At 36.4% G+C, this 18,315-nt stretch overlaps 2 protein-coding genes across 3 annotated transcripts; one reads left to right on the forward strand and one right to left on the reverse strand.

The window, feature by feature from the left end:
- Window positions 1–831: 831 nt before the first annotated feature.
- LOC133871787 (protein CURLY FLAG LEAF 1-like) lies at window positions 832–2,553 on the forward strand. Its single transcript, XM_062309203.1, has 2 exons — window positions 832–1,557; window positions 1,672–2,553. The coding sequence occupies exons 1-2, from the start codon at window positions 1,333–1,335 to the stop codon at window positions 2,044–2,046; spliced, it is 600 nt and encodes a 199-aa protein (XP_062165187.1). The 5' UTR covers window positions 832–1,332; the 3' UTR covers window positions 2,047–2,553.
- A 1,319-nt stretch (window positions 2,554–3,872) lies between these two features.
- On the reverse strand, window positions 3,873–18,313 carry LOC133870256 (carbon catabolite repressor protein 4 homolog 1-like). 2 transcript variants are annotated; one of them, XM_062307341.1, is made up of 11 exons: window positions 17,968–18,313; window positions 15,737–16,436; window positions 15,532–15,618; window positions 13,116–13,199; window positions 12,958–13,041; window positions 12,552–12,632; window positions 12,406–12,459; window positions 12,226–12,314; window positions 11,487–11,595; window positions 10,888–11,026; window positions 3,873–4,212 (listed from the first exon to the last, which is right to left on the reverse strand). In XM_062307341.1, the coding sequence occupies exons 1-11, from the start codon at window positions 18,120–18,122 to the stop codon at window positions 4,007–4,009; spliced, it is 1,788 nt and encodes a 595-aa protein (XP_062163325.1). In that variant the 5' UTR covers window positions 18,123–18,313; the 3' UTR covers window positions 3,873–4,006. The 2 variants fall into 2 exon arrangements, with proteins under 2 accessions (XP_062163325.1, XP_062163326.1); XM_062307342.1 differs by lacking the exon at window positions 10,888–11,026 and having other exon boundaries at window positions 4,068–4,212.
- Between the last annotated feature and the right edge of the window lie 2 nt (window positions 18,314–18,315).

Below are 18,315 nucleotides of genomic sequence, written 5' to 3' on the forward strand. Positions count from 1 at the left end.
GAAGAAAAGAAAAACGGGATAAAAGAATGATTTCTCAATATTCCTAGCATTACTCTTATAGTGTCAATAATAGTAGAAACCATACTTTTTATCCCACTTAGTATGGTTTGCTGATGTGGCAGTCAGGCAGTGCCAACAACTTTTGGATTAATTCCATTAAAAAAAAGTTTAAGAATTGATTGGTACCGTTATGTCAGCAAAATGAGCTAGATAAAAGTATGGTTTTTAACCTCACTTTTTATCATAAAAACTCTTAATTTTTGAAGTGTTTGCGTGAACCATATTGAAAGAGAAAAAAAATCGAAAACTGCAGGTATTGCTGCAGAGTAATTTGAGTAACGTGCTCATCGTTTGTTGGTCCAAGAAGATGATAGTTAAAGGGGTTAGAACATACCCAAAATATATTAAAAATATAGTTTGGATATATACTTACCTTATTAGCATGATATCAAAATGTTGAGAGCAGTACTTGTCATTCATCGAGCGTACGTATGAGATGATATAAGGTTATTCAAAGGGTACTGTGAAGTTCTCAATCAAATTAAGGGTATGAAGTTGAGTAGTTGAACTTCAAATTAATTAGAAAACATCATACGTACGTACGTACGTAGCTAGCTAGGTTGGAGAATGTGTACAACTTCAAACTCATGTATATATATAAATACGTAGCTTTTGTATATTGGTGATATCCATTGATGTAGTTTTGTTTTAAATGGCTTGAAGAGGGTGTTGAGAGCTTTAAAAGTAGTAGTTCTTCGAGTGACCCAATTGTGGAAGCGGGAGTTATTATCCATAATAAAGATCCATAGCATTCAAGGCCTTCCTTCAACTGTATACAGACTCACCACATTTAATGATCCTTTCCCACACCTCTACCTCTCCCCCTCTCACCGCCTCTCATTAATCCAAAATTTGGCCTTTGGCTTCTGGCTTTCGGCTTGGCTCTTACATATATCATATCCTCCCACCTACGTAAAAGCTACCAAGATGTTGCTTAATTATTTGAGTGAGAGGGAGAGGAGCTCTTTTAACTTCCAAGAATTGGTTAGGCCTTCACATCGTACAATTTACGAGAGCAGGCTTGGAGCTGCGTAGTAATTGAAGAAGAGCCAACTTTGAAGCACGTCATGCATATGGTAGGCGAGGCAGGCCCTTTTAGTCCTGCATTCAAAGTTTACTTGTATTAGATTCTGTCTTCCAGTTTCTCGATCAGTTCAACATCCCTATATATATATATATATTACCACCTTTTTTCACCATTCCATCAGTACTCTCTGTGTAAGAGAGAGAGAGAGAGAGAGAGAGAGAGAGAGAGAGAGAGAGAGAGAAGCTATGGTTTCCTTGCAACCAACCCTTCCTCCAAATCGTAGAAAGGCAATCCCAGAGTATGATCAGAACATATCAAAGAAGAGGAAGTTGGAAGGGATACAAACCCCACAAATATTCGAGAATCGATCAAAAGGGGAAAGCACAAAGATATCCACGGATGATCATATCGAGCTACAGCTTGAGAGTACTCCTTTACCTTTGGAGTGGCAACGATGCCTTGATATCCAGGTATATATATATATAACCCAAGCATGTCAGGGATTATTCTGTTATAATATTGCAAGATATATATATACTCCTTTGTTAATTATTTTAATTACAACTTAATTTGTACGCATGCAGTCGGGTCAGATTCATTTTTACAATACGAGGACCCAAAAGAGAACATCCAGGGATCCAAGGAGGAGTCCTGAGCCAGCGATCCCCGATGGCGATGATGATGATGATCATATCATGAGCTTAGACCTCAGGCTGAACCTACCGTGCGAGTCACTCAGAAAGAGCTGCCAAAAGGAATCCAGCAGGCAAGAGAAAAACTTGGGAGGGTTTGATCAGGCCGGGGATAACCAAGAGATGATAGCGACTGTTTGCACGCGCTGTCACATGTTCGTAATGCTGTGCAAGTCATCTCCTGCGTGCCCTAACTGCAAATTCATGCACCCACCGGACCAGGGCCCTCCAACCCTATTCAAGAGAAGGTGTACCCTCTTCTGCTAGCTAGTAGAAAAAAAAAAACGTACCTAGCTATATGTTAATTGCATTTAAATCTGTCCTTAAAAGCAAAGTATCTTGCGCGCTATATATGTACTGATCAGCGCGAGCGCGCGAGAGAAAGGGAGAAACTTGCATAAATAGTGTAAATATACAAGAGCTAGCTTTTATGAGTTTAATAATCCTGATCATGAATTTGTATAATCATGCACATATTGCTAGGCATCTTGGCTGGTGGATATATATATATATATATATAGAGAGAGAGAGAGAGAGAGAGAGTTGATTTGAGTTCTTCTTCTGGACTTCGATGATAATAAGAATCTAGTCATCAAGATCTGAAGAGCCCCAGATTCCCATACAAACGCATATATATATATATGTTGCAAGGACCACCATCATGAGAATCTGAGTACTATACTTTTATGGATAATTCACCTTTCCTATATGGACCTCATCTTTGGTTAGATTATTAAATTTATACATTCCCAATAAAAAATTATTGGTACGTAATTATGTGTATATATAATGGATGCTTTCTTTTTTTCTTTTTTGGCTAAGAACTAATTAATTAAGCTTAGTTTACTGACCGGTCGTCGTGTCGAGCCACGCTTGTGGCGTGGGAGAGTTAAGAAATAACCAAACGCAGATAACCACTTGAGAAGACGTGCACAGACAGAATGGCCAAGGCCACACGACACGATGCATTAATAATCCTACGTACATATTCATCCAAAAAAAAAAAAATCCTACGTACATAATCGTCTGATTAATTATGATACATGAAACCTGTTTAGATGGAAATATATATATATATATATATATATATATATATATATATATATATATATATATATCGAAGTAAAACTGTCATATGACTAGAATACCGTAAAGAAATGCTATTTAATTAGTTGATTACTGTTATACGATTATATGATGACGTGAGAGTCAAAATCAACCATTAATTTTTCTTTTCTACAAATTCTTATTAATTCAAAAATTAATTTTCAATACTACATCATTTAAATTGTATGAAAATCATACTATATATATATATATATATGAATTCGTATAACTGGAAACTATTCCAACGCAGTGAGTCAGAGACTCCATCGCAGAGACCATATTCCTTAATGTCATTATCCCAGAAAATAAACTTGTATGACTGTTTTGCAGCATGTGAACGCATTTTATAAGGTTATTGGCATATTAGTTTGAATGACCTATTTGAAAACATTTAATTGGTACATGACATATAAAACAAAAGTTACGTGACATTAACTAATTGGTCTAACATGACATATTGTTATTTAATTGAATGACCTATTTGAAAAAAAAAAAAAAAAAAAAACCTAGGACTTAATTGTCGAAATTAAAAAATTAACTAAATTGAAATTGCATGAAACTTAAGAGCTAAATTTGATTTTTGCCTATAAAATATATAGTAAAATTCTATAATCACACGCCCACCGAATTACTTGCTCAAATAAGGAATATATAAAAATAAAACTGTACAATGGTAACAAGAGTCAACTTTCTGATTATAACAAAGCTAAATCTCAAACGATTTTCAGAAATAATTAGATACAAAAATTTCTTGCTCAAATGATGGTTTTTAGCCGGGGGCAAAGCTAATGCCAGGGGGCCCTGCTAATAACCATCATTTGAGCAAGAAATTTCTGTATCTAACTATTTTTTAGAGTAATGTTACTTTTCACACTAGATTTTTACAAAAGTGTTAGTCATTTAAAACACGTCACATCAACCGGCATATATGAAGCTGGTGTAAAAATCTAGTGTGAAAAGTAACATCGCTACTCTTTGAGCAATAATGCAAAACCAACAAAACTAGCTTGATATTGAATCATTGATATAGGAAACAAAGTTGTTTGGGCATCAATTATCACAATCAGTGTGTGGTTACAAAGATATATGTAAAAGGTAAACTAGACAACGTACAACTCTCCTATCTGCGCAGGGGCTGTTTACTGCCAGTCTGCCATGGATTCACAGGAAGAGGTGGTGGGTTTGGTCGCCAGTCGGAAGGTGGAATGAGTCTGAAACTTGCCATGAGGGCAATATGGTCCGATGAGAAGAGAGGTGATGGAAGACCAGTGGCAACGCTTTTATGGTCAACAAGCTCTAACAAACCTTCAACTCTCAAACAGTCCGCTGATCCCAACCATGATATGAAAGTTAGCGGGAAACAATATACAAATAGTTCATCCAAAAATTAATTGAAAAGACGTGGCCACTCCAAACATTCAAAACCAATTAAGCATCAAGGGCCTTTTGATAGTATGAGCAGATGATCATACAATTCGATCTATCACAGTTCAAAAATTCCTCTTTAAATGAAGTTGTTTAGCAGAATCGTTCAGCGGATAAATAGCTAAAATTGTCTTTGATGTCTGAAAGGGGACCATGACAGCAACATCATCCAACTCATTTCAAGCATTACATAGCGATCATTGAGTTTTATTGAAATCTTTTTTGAATAAAAGAGGAATTTTCTTCTTTGTTCTTATTCTTTTTGTGTTCAAGGATTTAAGGGAGATGCATTCTTTATGCGATATTCAATTAACTCTTGCTCGGCTAACGATGGAACCATGAAAATTAACAATAGACTTGCAACTATGATGGGGCTTGTTGGGACAGATTTCGATTGTGCAGATCAACTCCTGCTAAAGAGAAAATAGTGAGGCAACAGAGCTTGCCAGAGCGTACCGGCGGAGAATAGCTTTGATTCCTAAGTCAGTTATCACCTCAAAGATGAATAATGATTAAATCAAGAGTGCACTTTTAGCTAAGGGGCCGTTGAGTGTTGCGTGTGAGTAGGCATAATCCCCGTACCTCCAAATTACGGGATTGAGGGAGTCGCCCGATCATAGTTGGTGGAAGTATGACCTTCGTACCCCCCAAATCATTGGATTGAGGTATGGTGAGGAGATTGCTTCTGACCGGCGAGATGTGATATTGGGCCCCGGTCGGTATTTAGGCCTTGAGTGGTGAGCTTTGATAGTGGATTGCTTGTGGGCTTTAACTGGCCGATCTCTATGATTGCGGTTTGGGCTTTTAAGCTGCCGGCCCAATTCCCAACAGGACTTGGGTTCAACCTGTTTGTAATCGTGTTTATATGCCTCCAAATAAGTAGTCAGCCAACAAGGAGCTATGATGAAGACTTTGTTGAAGGCGTATTCCAAAATTTTACTACAAAGAATCATCAGGATCATGAAAATTAAGAATCTAGAGATTTTGCATGAATAGACCTATCAAGCTTAAGGGTCAATATTCATATAAAAAAATTTCTTAGATTGGCTGAACGATTGTTTGAATATATGGAGATTCCTGAGGAAAAGAAGATGAGTTTGGTTGCATACAAACTAACGGAAGGCATTTTGCTAGGTTGGAATAAACAGATCTCAAGGATATGGCAAAGCAAGGCGCAAGTGAGATCTTGGACGAAGATGAAATGCTTGTTAAAGACAAGATTTTTACCTCCAGATTATGAACAACCATTGTTTCAGCACCAAGATTGCAAGCAGGGGAATAGGACAGTTCAAGCATATACTGAAGAGTTCTATAGGCTGTCTTCTCGTAATGATCTCATGGACATAAAGGCGCAACAAGTGGCTAGATTCATTGGAGGATTGTGATTGGTGATCCAGGATAGATTTTCCACACAGACTGGGTATATGTTGGCAGAGACCGTTAATTTAGCCACACGAGTGTTGTCACAATTGGATAGAATGAGAGCTTAAGCATCTAAGAACTCTTCCTTTGAAGCCTACAACATCACAGCCATTAAATTCCCTCTGGTAAGGACTCAAGAAAGATCAGCGGACCGTGACACACCACAGAACTGCATCAGCAAGGATACTCCTCAAAATGCTTATGCAGAACTGGGTCCAGATAAGCGTTATATATGCAAGCAACCAGGTAATTGGTCAATGATGAGGAGATTGAAGGTCTGGATGATACGACACTTGCTTATGAGGAGGACGATATAACTAGAGAGGATGAAGGAGAATTTCTCAGGAGATCATTGGTTGTTAGGAGGCTATTAATGCAATCTAATCAAAGGGAACCTCCTCAACACCACAACATCTTCAAGACGCAGTGTACTATGAATTGCAAGATGCAATGTAATCATTGATAATATATGGTTGTAGTCAGAATATCATATCCAAAATAATGGTAGTGAAGTTGGGATTAAAAAGAGAAGCACCCAACGCCGTACAAGATTAGTTGGATCAGGTGTAGCACAGAAATAGAGATAACTAAAATATGTCCAGTTCCCTTTTCTATTGGAAAATATTATGAGGATGAGGTGCTATGTGACATAGTAGATACATATGTGTCATATGATCTTGGTGAGACCATAGCGGTATAATGTAGATGCAATGCATAGAGGGCGAGACAATTGTCTATATTCATGAGGGGGGATCAGAAAATTGTTTAAAGCCCGATGAAAGAAGGGGAACCAAAACTGCTAATGTGGAGGGGAAGTCCTTTTAATTTATAGTGACGATTTCAACAAAGAGTTGGAAGAGTATGGGCAAATTTTTTCTTTGATTGCCAAGTGTGATACCTCCACTTCCATGTCAATGATTCCGAGAGCATTACAACAATGCTTGAGGAATTCAAGGAGATCATACCAGAAGAATTACTAGAGGGACTGCCACCCATGGGGATATTCAATACCACATCCACTTTGTTTTTTGTGCTAGCCTACCAAACCTTCCACACTATTTAATGAGTCCAAAAGAAAATGAGATTCTACAAGTGTGGGTGGAAGGACTTATTCAGCAAGGGCTCATCAGGAAGAGTCCGAGTCCATGTACCTATCTTATTAAACTCTGAGAAAGATGGCAGTTGGCATATGTCAAACTATCAATAAATAACAATGAAGTATTGGTTCCTTATTTCGTACTTAGATGACATTTTAGACATTTTTCTAAAGCACAGTTATGTTCGAAGATTGATTTGCGAATTGGATACCATCAAATTCAAATAAGACCTAATGATGAAGGAAAGATAGTGTTCAAGAACAAGGAAGGTTTATATGAGTGGTTAGTGATGTCATTCGGGCTATCCAACGCCCCTAGTGTTTTCATGTGGCTAATGAACCGAGTATTACGGACAAGGCTTACCTCTAAATTGGGTTGGAGAAAATTGTTACAACGAAGCTATTAAATTAACATTTGCCCTTAAAAGCATGTGATTCTCACATGCATTTTTAATAGGATTAACAGGGCATGTAACATTTGTACTTAGAGCATGTGATTCTTACATGCATTATAAATGCATGAGAACCAAATTGCTCAAATTGGTATCAAAGCCGTAGTGGGTTCACAGAATTAACAAACACAAGAATTACAACTCATCCCAAAACCAAGAACCAATCAAGGATTGAAGCAAAAGGAATAGAAAACCACTAATCGATTGCTTCTTATTTATTTCTAATCAAAATTCATCAAAATCTAAGGCTCTAGACGTCCATAACACATTTATCCTACCTAGACTCCTAACCCTAGTAAAATACTGAAAGAAATTCGTTTTAGAAAAATTTTCCGTAGCTAGTTCAAATTGAGCCTTACCAGTTCAAACTGGTAAAAAAAATTTCACCTCGTTCCAAGTCCAATTCGAACTGAACTTGGAATGCAAGCTATTGGAAGTCCCCTGAATCATCTCATTCCAAGTTCAGTTTAAACTGAACTTGGAATGAGCAATTCTATCCAGCTCAGTCTCCTCTTCGCAGCTCGTTTTGACACAATAAATGCTAGAATTAGCAAAATTTCATGAAATATGACTTTGTAGGCCTTTGAATCAAACTGAACTTGGAATGAGCCATTTTGTCCAGCTTTTCAATCTCCTCGTCACAGCCCATTTTGACACAACAAATGTTAGAATTAGCAAAATTTCATGAAACATGACTTTGTAGGCCTTTGAATTAGCTTTCCATGCTACTAAGCTTGCCTCCAACCGATATCAAAAACTCGAGATATGACCTATTTATTGAGGCTGGTCTAGTTGAAAACCGTCCTGCATCAAGACTACCATGAACTCAACGGAGATCAGATTCTGTGTTTGTAGTAGTTGATAGATATTCAAAGATGACACAATTCTTAGCTTGCAAAATTACTTCTCATGCTACCCATGTGGCAAATCTATTTGTCAGAAATATTGTTCGTTTGTATGGAGTCCTTAAATCCATCACGTCAGAACGAGATATTAAGATCTTATCTCAGCTAGGACCTTGTGGAAGAGGTTTGATACGTCTCTAAACTTTAGTAGCACTAATCACCCATAGTTAGATGAACATACAAAGATGGTCAATCAGGCTTTGAAAAATCTTATTCGTTGTATTTCTTTAGACCGCCAAAACATGCAATGGATTTTACTTTAGGGTTAAATACACTTCTGGTCCCTGAGTTTTGAAAACTTTATTTTTTAGTACTTGAGTTTCAATTCGCATCACGGATGATACATCCATTTTGGAAAAAGACCAAATTAGTATCTCAGTTAAGTTTTTCGTCCAAAAACTAACAGCTCACCAGATGTTAACCCTCAAGGATTGACACGTGTTGTAGTATAAAAAAAATAAAAATAAAAATAAAAAATCTTTGAAAATTAATTAAAAAAAAAAAAAGAGGGGTGGCCAGCCCCATGGTGGCCAAGGGGTGGCTCAGCCACCCTCTTGACTGGTCTGGGGTGGCCGAACCACCCCCGTGGCCCATGGGGGTGGTTCGGCCACTCCCATGGGCAAACCCTCAATTTTTTTTTTTTTATGGGTTTCGGCCCTTGGGCAAGCCTGGGGGTGGCCGAACCACCCCCTCTGTGGCCCTTGGGGGTGGCCAAGCCAACCCCAAGGGCCAAAACCCTTGACCTTTTTTAATTTTTTTATTTTTACTGCCATGGGGGGTTGTTCGGCCACCCATGAGCCACCCCCTTGGCCAATATGGGGGTGGGGGGCTGGCCAAGGGGTGGCTCTCTTCTTTTTCTTTTTTCTTTTTTCTTTTTTCTTTTTTTAATTTTTTAATTTTTTTTAAGTTTTTAATTTTTAAGGATTTTTTTTTTTTTTTTTTTTTTTACTAAAACACGTGTCAACCCTCAGGGGTTAACACTTGGCGAGCCACTAGTTTTTGGATGGAATACTTGACTGAGGTGCTAATTTGGTCTTTTCACAAAACGTAGGTACCATCTATGATGCGAATTGAAATTCAAGTACTAAAAAATAAAGTTTCCAAAACTCAGGGACCAGAAGTGTATTTAACCCTTTACTTTATTATCCAAGTTTCCTGGCATGAGTATTACCATTGAGGAACATGACAAAGTGAGTTCAGGTGACATGGGATGAAGTGCGGGAAAAGCTAGAATAGTCAAATGTCAAATAAAAGAAAACTGCAGACAAGAAGCAGAGATATAAGGTATTCAAGGACGGTGATTTGGTAATGGTCTATCTAAGGAACGATAGATTTCCTGTGGGAACATATAACAAGCTCAAGAACAAGAAGTATGGTCCGTATCAAATCGTTTGGAAGATCCATCAAAATGCATATGTTATTGAGTTGTCAGATGATATAGGTATTTCTTCAGCTTTTACATTGCTAATCTATTTAAGTACCATCCTCCTGATGATGCATCATCTTCCAGTCATACTCAAAGGCAAGTTCCTTTCAAGGAGGGGAGATTGATGCAGGACAATTTGGACAGATTACAACTTAATTTCAAGTAATATTAGGATTTTGTTTCTTTTTTCTTTCTTTTGGCTTACCTGGTAACTAAAATACTTTTGCATTATTGAGTTTTCCTAGAAATTGAAAGACTTCTATGTTGTTGGGTTTCTTAGAAACTCTAACGATTTATTCTATTTCCCCTTTTAAGAACTTCTAGGTACATTAGGATTAGGATTTGTTGCCTTTATAAAAGTTTGTATTGAACCTTCTTTCATTTATAAAGATCATTGAGTTCTATTGAGTTCTTTTAAATAAAAGAAAAAATTTCTTCTTTTCTCTTCTTCCTGTTGTGTTTAAGGATTCAAAAGAACATGTTCTTCTATTTTCTATTGCTTCCACGACGTCACATTTAGTATGCAACAATAAGCCAAAATGCCACATAGCCACCTCAGTGGTACCTAGTCTGGGTGATCAACAGAACCATTAAAATAAATTTGACAAACAATAGCTAATATTTAAAATTAAATATTCTGGTCCAACCCAACCATAAAACCAAAAAGCTTCTAGTTACCTGGCAGTGTCAATAGAAACACAAGTAATTATTTCAGGAAATGAAGTAGGATGACATCATTGACATATATCATGGATGGACAAACTTATGCTCAATGCCATGGAAAAATTGCATCTAAAGTGTACCTACAAGTTTTTTTCCTTTTCCCCTGCAGCTACCAACTACATCATGCTCTATCGCTGCAGCTATTCATGAGGCTAAATATGACTGGTAACTTCATGCAATGGGGTAAGAGGCTGCTGAATTAGTAAGCATTTAATGTTTACCTTACAATCATATCACAGATTGCAAACATGAGTTGTGAGTTAGCATTTTTCTGATAAGCTTGTTCAAGTACAATATCATAATTTACTATGAACTAACAATTAAACATTCACAGGGGGAATTTTGGGGAAGAAACTTCCTAAGCCATCTTTTAGAAATCTCACTCTCCTGTGAGAGCACAGATAAGTAGAGGGCAGAAATTGCAAATTCCCTTTCACCAGTATTTTATAAGGTTGCTTAATTAGTAGAGGAATATTAAAATTTCAATGAGAAGGAAGTCTTCATCAATGCAAACCAAATTATTAAGACTGCACTCTTCATCTTTCAGAATACCTGAGTAGAATATGTAATCTAAGGTTCCACAGAAATCTTGTGTGAAGTTGGTGAATACAGGCTCTGTGCATCTGTGATGCATCTTCCTCAGTTGTTCCTCAACCCTAAATGGATGAAAGAAAGATGCATATGCACTTACCTGGAATATAACTTCCATGCATTAGAAATTAATGGTGGCAGTCTGTAGTAGTAATAACAACAACAGCTAAGAACAAGAATAAAAATAATAACAACAGCAATGATAATAGCAACCATCATAATGATAATCACAATAATAATCATAATAATAACATCATAAATTCATAATAACAATACAATAACAATGATACAACAATGATGATGACGCTGATGATGATGAATAAATGATTGTGGCGGCGATAATAACAATAATAACAATAACAACAACCCAGCATCAGAATTCCAATTATGGGTGAAAGTAACCAATAACAGCCTCATTGCAGTATGTGTACTAAATGAGCTCTTTCACCAGCTTATAAATTGGAAAAAGAACAAGAAAAAAAAAAACGAAAATATCATCCAAATATTGCATAGGGATATGCATTACTCCAAAAATATCAAAGAGAAGACAAATGCCTCACCAGAGGCAATGAATGCTGAAGCTTGAGATGCTGATATATACCCATTGGATCCGTTGCCTCATCACGAATAGGATAAGTTTTGCCCACGACTATAAAGATATGAGGATCACTGCAATGTTGAATAAAAGAATCAATCTCATCTATTGTCCATGCTACTGTTACAGTTTTTAAAGATTTTTTGTGAGCTTGACATACATTATTAGCTTAAGCTTTTGGGATTGATAGATCCCTGCAATGAGTTGCTTGATTCAAGTCTTGGTAACCTCCATGTTAATTTCTTTGGTTTTGCAAGTGCAAGGCCTGCATTTGGTCCAATATTATTAGGCTAGCTTGCATGAGGGCGACGTTAGTATTAGTGTTTTTCCAAGCTAGACATACACTGTTAGTCCACTTCCTAGTCAAATATGCAGAAAAAGGGAAAATGGCAAACAGAAGGGTTTCACTTGTCAGGCTAAAAAGGTCCAAAAGATATTATACTAAATATTGTTTATTTCCATTATTGATAATATATCTGCTGTTTATTAGATTAATCAACTAGAGGAAAATCCCGACCAAGAGATCATGATTGGCAAATGAAAGCAGATAACAATCTCTTGATCACTTAAAAACGCCAACAAGGTCTAAAATTAGTATGGAGTGAACAAAATTATTTCCTTCTTCGACTTTTATTATGTTTCTTACATAAAGAAATTTCAAGTCTTTTCAATCTGACCCACTTCACTGGTAACTAAAGACTAACCTTTCAGGAAGAGAGTTAAGATCCCCACAAAGTAACAAAGGAATTTGTGACTGGGCAATTGTCTCAAGTCCATTGACAAGGTATGCAACCTTACATTAAAAGAGAAGAAAGAAACAGTCATATCCACAATTCTTTAAATGGGAGTGTATAGAAGGAAAAGATTTACAAATTGTATGGTACCTGAAATAATTTTACATCTGGAAAATTTGGATTTGCATGTATGTGGGTATTTGCCTGAGAAAAAAGGCCTGAGGATGTCAGCATTCCCAGAATTTAAAAAAAAAACAAAAAAAAAAAAACTGCTGGAATTCAAATACATACAGTACCACGCATATTCTAGACTGGAAGGCATCATTGGTGCTGCCATTATGCAGTTTCTCTAATACAACAACTAATGCAACATTGTCCTGCAAAACCAAAATGATTTCAAAAACACCCGAAGGCTCCAGGAAATGGCATTTTTGTTTAAGAAAAACGTGAGTTTTGGACCCCTCACGGTAGATTGTTCATTCAGGGTCCAAAACGTCGGTTTAAGATGAACCGTGGCGCGTGCGTGTACGTGTATGTGCGTGTACGCACGTATACGTACTATTACGTGCGCGCGCGAGACCACTCATCTGTCTCTTTCCTTGCTTGTCCTTAACTCCGCTATAAGGTGACAGAACAAACAGATGATGGAGACATAAGAGCTACAGGAATGCAGAGGACAGTGACTGCATAAGAAGTTAACACCTTCATCAGCCGGAAGCTGCCTTGACGTCTGAGTCCAGGCTCCAAAGCTTCTACCACTGATGATGCCGCTTTATCAAACTCAAGCTACAACAAACAATTAAGAGTCATTAACCCTTTCAAATAGACCTTATTATTCACAAAGACTACAGATTTCTCACCTCATATTTCTTAATTTCTTTGAACAGATCACTACGGTAGAATGTTGCACACCCATCAATTATATACTGGTTGGGCGTATAAAGCTGCAAAATATCAAGTAAAAATTGATTTTCTTGACACGATTAAATATGTGGCCAAACATGAAGAAAAAATACAACAAGATTACTATAGGACTTGATTTTCATTAAAGTTAGTGGCCACAAATTAGGCAAAATGCACAGATCATCATCAGATGGTCGTAACTAGCATGTTTGAAAGCAAAAATGCATAAAAAGCTATATAAAAAAAGAACACTCTTTTATCTGATCCACGAAACACTAATTATAGATATAGAAGACTTGGATAGTTGTCAACAATATTGGAACATAAGAAGCTTGTCGCAGAACAAGTTCAATCTCAAAGTAAGCAATCAAATGGGTAAAACTTATTTTTCAAATGATAAAACGGTTAGATTACCAATTGTTTCAAAAGCTTAAATTGATAGAAAATTGTGGATTTAATCATTTAAAATAATATTCTAACAATCCCTCTCACAGGTGTGCTCAAACTCCCCTTCAACAAGTGAGATCTAACACGTGAAATATTTAAGGGAGAACTTCACTGTCCTGATTTTTCATCACTTTTAAAAAAATTTACCCAAACTTTAAAAAGTGTCAATTTAAGGTATTCATCTTTCAATTTTTTTTCAATTTCAACCTTCCATTAAAATTTTCCATTAAATCCTGTCAAAATTCCCAAAATACCCCTTATTTTTTTTTTAGGAAAAAAAAGAAAAAAAAAATTGTTAGGATTTAGGTATTGGTCAGAATTTAATGAAATTTGCAAAAGTACCCATGTCTAAATCTTTAAGTTTTTTATTAATTTTTTTTTTTTTAAAAAAAAAAAAAAAAGATAAACCCATAGATTGAGGATGGTCCATCTTTCAATATTTTGCAATGTCAACCCTCCCATCCAAATTCAACGTTAAATCCTAACGAAAAAAGTGAAATCCCCAAAATACCCCTCCCTTCTAAAACAATTGGAATAATGTGACCCACGGTGGGGCACGTTTTGTGACCCGATGTGGGTCATGTTTGACCTACGACGGGTCAGAATTCATTTTTTATTTTTTAAATAATTATTAAATCAAGGTATTTTTGTAATTTTATAAACATTTTAGGGGTATAATTGTATGGCTGTAAGCGAACAAAGCTACTCGTGAACATGCTCGGGCTCGACTTAGATTAGTACAGCTCAGGATCGGTTTGTTTATTAAACGAATAAAGCTTGAACAAAAAATTCAAGCTCATATAAATTTAGATTCAGGTTTTGTAAGCTCGTATAACTTCATTTTTATTATTTTTATAATATTATTTTAAACTTTGTAATGAGAACATGTTAAGTAAAACAAAATAAAAAAAATGTTCTTCGTAATGTAATAGATATAAGTTGAATTATTGTAATTGTGAGTCTGGATATAGATATAAGTGTCTTTGTGTATATATGAGTGAGCCTGTGTGTGTGTGTGTGTGTGTGTGTGTGAATGTACATATATACTTTCTTTCTTTTTTTTATAAGTAAATGTATATATATACTATAAGATAAACATATAAAACTGATATTAGATTATTTAAGATTTGAGTTAATTTATCTAAATACTCAAATAATAAATCTTAACCATAATTAAATAACAAATAATTAGCATTAATTTTAAAAAAAATAATAAAACAATCACGACATTTACTTTATATATAGAATGACTAAATTAATTGAGTAGTTCGAATTTGTTTGAAAAATAAATAAACAGAGCTTAAACAGATTATCTAGTTCGATGATAAGTTCGAGTTCGGCTAGTGTTCGAAAAAAAATAAATGAACCGAGCTTGAACATTCAATACTCGGCTCGTCTCAATAGCCTCGTATAAGGGACATTTTACTCATCAACAGTTTGATTTAACGTTGAATTTGGAAGGGTGGGTTGACATTGCAAAAAATTGAAAGATGGTGACCTTAAATTGATACTTTTAAAAGTTTAAGAATATGATTGCAAAAGTGATGAAAGATCAGGAGTGGAAAATGAGAATTTCCTTATCTTTTTTTTGTTCCTTGTTTCCAACATATAGCTATAGACGGATGTTAAGAACACTATGTTTTGTGTTAAATGAACCACTTACATTCTTAAAACAGTTACGGCAAAATATACAAGTATCAAGACATACAGGTTCCTAAATTGGCCAGTTACTTGGTTTGCTACTTTAAGGTTGCTAAAAACAAAGCCATATAACAACAACAACAAAAAAACACCCTCTTCAAATCACAAATCATCCCACTTCCTACATATATACGTTAAGCACATATGTGTGGCAAAAAGTTAAATCCATGGAAGAGAATGGATTTTGCAAATAAAACTGTACCCATAGTCAGATTTCAACCGTACCTCTTTGCTTTTTTTCTTGTACAAAACCGAGTACCCACAATTTGCCAGCTCAGGCTTAAAGAAACTTTCAAAATGGTCACTCTGTACCTGCCCAAAACAAGGAACAATATATAAGCAAAAACAGTGATATGCAACCAGGCGCCACCAGGGCCAACATTCATACTAAATAGTCCAGAAAAATATTCAGATTAACAGGAAAAATCACCTCCTGAAGACAAAGGATATCTGCATGATATTCAATGATCTCTCGGAGCAAATTTTGTCGACGGTATTCCCATACAAGAGCCCATGTTGGGCAGTAACTGAACTTATCTCTGCTAGCATACAGATCAGCAAGGATGTTATAGGATAGCACACTGAAAACTGCTTCTTTAGAAGATTGGTCTTTAAGATTTGAGTTCCAAGGTTTGTTTAGATATCCAATTGGGATCATACACCGATGACAAGGACGAGGAGGAAGAATCACAGGATCAGTCACTATTACATTAATTGGAGACAAATGAAAATGATGTGAACAGTCTACAGCTACAGATTCCAGCCTCAAGCTGAAACCAAAATCATCCATTGTGGGTACGTAAGTTTTCATGGAGCCCACCTTAATCCATACTTTCCCTTCTCGTTCCACCACCATTTCACCCTCATCAAACAATGAGCCATTACCAAAGGAAGGCCAAGAGCCAGAACTCCTGAGTTCTCTAGCTGATTTTTGATTGCCAGTTAAATTCTTACTGATAACTTCAGCTGCATGATGATGACGCGCCAAATGTTTTTTCCATGCATCTAAGAAGCACCTTGTAGAGCAATGGTAGCTCTCCTTGACTGGTATATTCAATGTTACACAAGATGTGCACTGAACAGCAGCCAACTCAGCATGGTGCACAGAACAAGTAATCTGTTCTCGATACCTACATATGTAAGGTTTACAAACTCAAGATAAGCTAAAAGCCACCATTTATTGTTCAAGTAATGAACAGCCAACCAGTGCACTGTACCATCTAACAGCACATAACACAAAACTTCAGCGTCGATGCACATGTGTGAACAAACACACTAAAATCCATATTACCTTCAAAGGAAACCTTATGGTGTGAGGAATTAAATTTGGTAAACAAAATGTTAGTATGAAAGTTAATTACAATAAATGAAAATATTCTCTTTTTTTCAGCATTGTTTTTCTATAACAGGCAATGGGCAAACCATAATTTACTTTACGTGTGTGCTGAAACTAAAAAGAAATCCACTTATTATTGCCACGTTCAAATCAAATGGAAAGAAAAAAAAAAAAAAAAAAAAAAAAAAAAAAAAAAAAAAAAAAAAAAAAAATCTAACTAATTTTCTGGGAAAAACTAACACGATGTAGAGACTCAGTTTGCATAATTGATCTAGAATAGTAAGAGGAGACAAGGTTAGGGTATGGTTTCGTTTTGTTCCACACTTATTTCCTCCTCATAGCATTGTTAGCAGGGGCCATAGCAACTTCATCGTGAATGTCAAAACTTACTGCTCCGGCAACCATCAAGAAGGAACCCACTAGACAGGAGTTAATAAATGCAGGAAATTTATTCAGATTTTGATCTACATATAAAGACTTTAACCCTTACTGTAAACACCACAGCTCTTTGGCCAAAGATGTATAAGAGAACAATAAAAATTCTGCACTGTAAAATTAGATACTAGCATTGACAAAAGGCTAAAGCTCACTGCAGAAATAAAAGGGAGAAATGAGAGAAAGATGATGCAGAAAAGCCCCTTCCACACCCTACTGATTTGAGGACTATATCCTTTTATGGAGCCTCTAAAGGAACACACTCTACATCAGCCCTATATATTGCTATACTACCGTGCTATGATGCCTTAGGCAAAAGTCAACCTCCTCGTTCCTGAAATCACTTTCTTTTTCTTGTTTCAAACGATTGTGAAAAAACTTGAAAAAGTTATCAACAGACTCATGTTGATTGGCTTTGTCTCTGGCCTAGACTCCTGTTTTCTGATGGTTTTAATTCGTCTCGGCCTAGCTTAAAAAGGGTTGAAAATCATTTTTCTAAAGAACGAAGAAAACCATAATTTGGTAGGGTTCATTTTTTTAATTCTTTTCCACTGTTTTCTCGGATACCAAACAGGGCTTAGATTGAATTGTCTTGCGAAAATGGAATTACCAAAAACTAGAGAGAATACAACCTTAATGCCCCATTTGGTTTCAAGATTCCAATCAATTCAAAAATCCAAAACCCTCCACTCAAGTCTGCCTAAGAGTCTAAGACACACCACCATGTCTTTACAAGGTTCGTAATGTTTACTTCCTTTCTCAGCAACCAAACAAACATGTAAATACAAGCACACGCTTCAGTTCAATATTAGATAAAGACACAAAGCACGAGGAAAAATTCAAAGAACAAAAAGAAAGGATAAATTGATAAAAGAAACTACGAGACCAACCAGCTGAAAATGAGCGCATGTGGCGGGGCTTTGAGGTTGGGAGACCCTTTATTGACCCACACGCGAAGGTTGATTTCGCAGCCGACGACCGGAGTGCTGGACGGCGGAGTCACAGACACTTCGCATTTCACGGTTTCGGATTCTTGGAGGACCATTTTAGCGCCAAGACTTCAATGGGGCTTACAAACCCGAAACAAAGAATGTGGGGATTTGAGGGGTTTCTTGGGGTGTAAGTGTTGGGTTTTGTTCAGTGTGAGTGGGCGTTTAATGGAATGGAAGAGGGAAAGACTCCTGCCATAATGGGTGCGTACTGCGTAAGAAAGACCTTGGGGCTTTGGTATTTGGTTT

This window comes from Alnus glutinosa, chromosome 6, assembly GCF_958979055.1.
Source record: "Alnus glutinosa chromosome 6, dhAlnGlut1.1, whole genome shotgun sequence".
Taxonomy (NCBI): Eukaryota; Viridiplantae; Streptophyta; class Magnoliopsida; order Fagales; family Betulaceae; genus Alnus; species Alnus glutinosa.